We start from the raw sequence: 2763 nt of genomic DNA on the forward strand, positions 1-2763 counted from the left end.
TTTTTCCATTATAAATACAGTTCAATGAGAATTGGTACAGATAAAAAATCAGTACCGATTTTTAAAAATAACCAAAATGTTCTTCAAAATTATGCTTCTTGCTCTTTTCGTCGTGGCCACAACGGCCGATGAAAGCCTCGAACAACAGTGGCGACAATTCAAGGTAATTTCTTAGATTTTACTAGATTTAGTCATAACTCAAAGAAGTCAAGGATGTTTTATTGTTTTAGATATACAGGATGTTTGGTAAAGAATGGGCATAGTACCGGGCACACATAATTCTTGAAGTTTTAAATAAAAAATAAATTATTAAAAAAAAAGAATACTTTAAAATAATTTGACATATCCGTGTGATACTTGGCAGAAAGTGTAAACACTGTACACCCTACTAAATTATATTAAATAATCGTTTCTTGCTACTACCAGAGGCGTACGATAGGGGAAAGTGAATGGTTGACCCTTCCCAAATTCTACGCCACTGATGAAACTGCTATTTTAGCATAATTTTTATATTCTCCAATACTTTCTATGCAAATAATATACTCTTCATTCGTAACGATAAAGTCATTAGTTTTCGAGATATTTGAAGTTAAAAAGGAAAAGGCACACTTATTTTGATTAATGTATTATGCTCCTTCGTTTTTAGCTTCAAATATCTCGAAAACTAATGGCTTAATCGTTACGAATGAAGAGTATGTTTTTTAGATATAAAGTATTGGAGAATCAAAAAATTGCACTAAAATAGCAATTCCGCCAATGGCGCAGAATTTGGGAAGGGTCAACCATTACCCTTCCCCCGTCGTACGCCTCTGGTAGTAGCCAGAAACGTTTGTTTAACATAATTTAGTAGATTGTATAATATCAGAACCACTTACCAAATTTCGTGTTGTTCCATGTCTGTCAGGAAATATTCAAAAATAAATAAAATAAAAGTTTAACTTTGACACCCTGTATTTCGGTTAATATCAACTTTTGTACTAAGGTAAGTTAGCTTAAATCGACCTATTTTAACCTCAGGAATCTAAGGTTAAGCTATGGCCCATTATCTACCAAACACCCTGTATATGATTTTTGTTTTTCATGAACTTTATGTACTACTATTTTATTATCTAGTATGTCGGCACCTAGATATATAAACTTTTTGACTTGTTTTCGTAATCACCTATCTTCCTATTTTTCTCTTTTTTCTTCTTTTGGCATTATAACCCTGGATAGGTCTCTGTCTGTCTGGCTACGTCCTTCCATTCAGACCTCACTTGTGATCTTCTTCTCCATTCTCTTACAGTCATATTTTATAAGTCCTTTAACCATATCGTTCTGGACCTTCTTTTTTTCGTTTTAATATCGGTTTCCATGGTGAAATTTTCTTGGTTGTTGTGTATCTTCTTTTCTTTGGACATGTCTGAACCATGTTAATCTTTGACTTTCACAAATCTTACAATATCGTACCTCGTACACTTCGTTTAATTCGTTAATTTCGTCGTTTCTCTTGATTCTTCATGTGCCGTATTTTGCACTGGATATTATACGTTTTTCAGTATACCACTTCAGTTACCACCCAGTCTACGCCGCGAACATGCTTTGGTTAAAGAATATAACAAAATAATGGACAGTCTCCAGCTTCTAGTCCATAACGACATCCCCGATATTCTTGGAAACCGTCTCTGATCCAGGTAACCCCTCTAAAATCTGCCCAGCGCTGCAGCAATCAAATTTTGACTTAAATACCCGATGGAGAGAAGATTGGGAAAGTAAGACAGATCCGCATTACCATAGTCTACCGGACATCATAGAAGAACCTGGCGAAATTGAACGTCCCCGTAAGATTTTAACCGAATTAAAACAAACGGTGGAAGATGCGCTGACTCTCTCTACAGATGGGGAAAACTTCTCTCGCCTTCTTGTGACTGCGGCGCTGCAAGTCAGACTGCGCTGCGTAGTATAATATTAAGAAGATATATCGTAGGAGCCTAACTTTTATCTCAAGATTAAGGTTGTGGCTTGTAAAGAGTTTGGCCATGTTGTTGAATGCCTAGCCTTCTCTATTCTACATATTACTTCTTGAGAGTGATCCCATTGTTCGTTTACTATTGTTCCAAGATAGGTATACTGTTTTACTCCATTCACTGGTGTATTCTTGCTAAGAAGTTGGACATGATTTGTGTTTCAGCTTGACCATAACAGGAATTACGATGCTGCTGAAGATGCTAAAAGATTCAAGATCTTTACGGAGACTGTAGAAAAAATCAAGACTCACAACAAACTCTACCATTCAGGAAAATCTACTTACGAATTGGGACTGACCGACTTTAGTGACAAGACTCCTGAAGAATTATCAAAACACCATGGTCTCTATGTCAGAATTTAAATTATAGTTACTTATATACAAATATACTTATACAAAATCTTAGCATGTGTATTTTACTTTGAGTTAAGAGGAAGATGGCTAATATGTCATCTTCATCATCATCATCATCATCAACGTCAGCATCATCATCATCATCATCATCATCATCATCATCATCATCATCATCATCATCATCATTATCATCATCAACAACATCGTCATCATCATCATTATCATCATCATCGTTTCCTCTACTGGTTTTTATATTCGCGGAGGTTTTCTTCTCGGGTATAGGTTTGGGTATCATTACCAGTATGATGGGTAGATGCGGCTGTCGTATGATAGTTGGGAGTATTAATTATTACACAGGAACAGGTTAGGAGCAGAAACTCCAATGTATCGCCTTTTACGATAAA

General features: G+C 35.7%; 1 protein-coding gene across 1 annotated transcript; it reads left to right on the forward strand.

Moving 5' to 3' along the window:
- Positions 1 to 2410, forward strand: LOC114329286 (protein CTLA-2-alpha-like). Its single transcript, XM_028278331.2, has 2 exons — positions 1 to 163; positions 2171 to 2410. Exons 1-2 carry the CDS (start codon positions 77 to 79, stop codon positions 2366 to 2368), a joined length of 285 nt encoding a protein of 94 aa, XP_028134132.1. The 5' UTR covers positions 1 to 76; the 3' UTR covers positions 2369 to 2410.
- Positions 2411 to 2763: the final 353 nt, after the last annotated feature.

The sequence above is a fragment of the Diabrotica virgifera genome, chromosome 9, assembly GCF_917563875.1.
Source record: "Diabrotica virgifera virgifera chromosome 9, PGI_DIABVI_V3a".
Classification (NCBI taxonomy): domain Eukaryota; kingdom Metazoa; phylum Arthropoda; class Insecta; order Coleoptera; family Chrysomelidae; genus Diabrotica; species Diabrotica virgifera.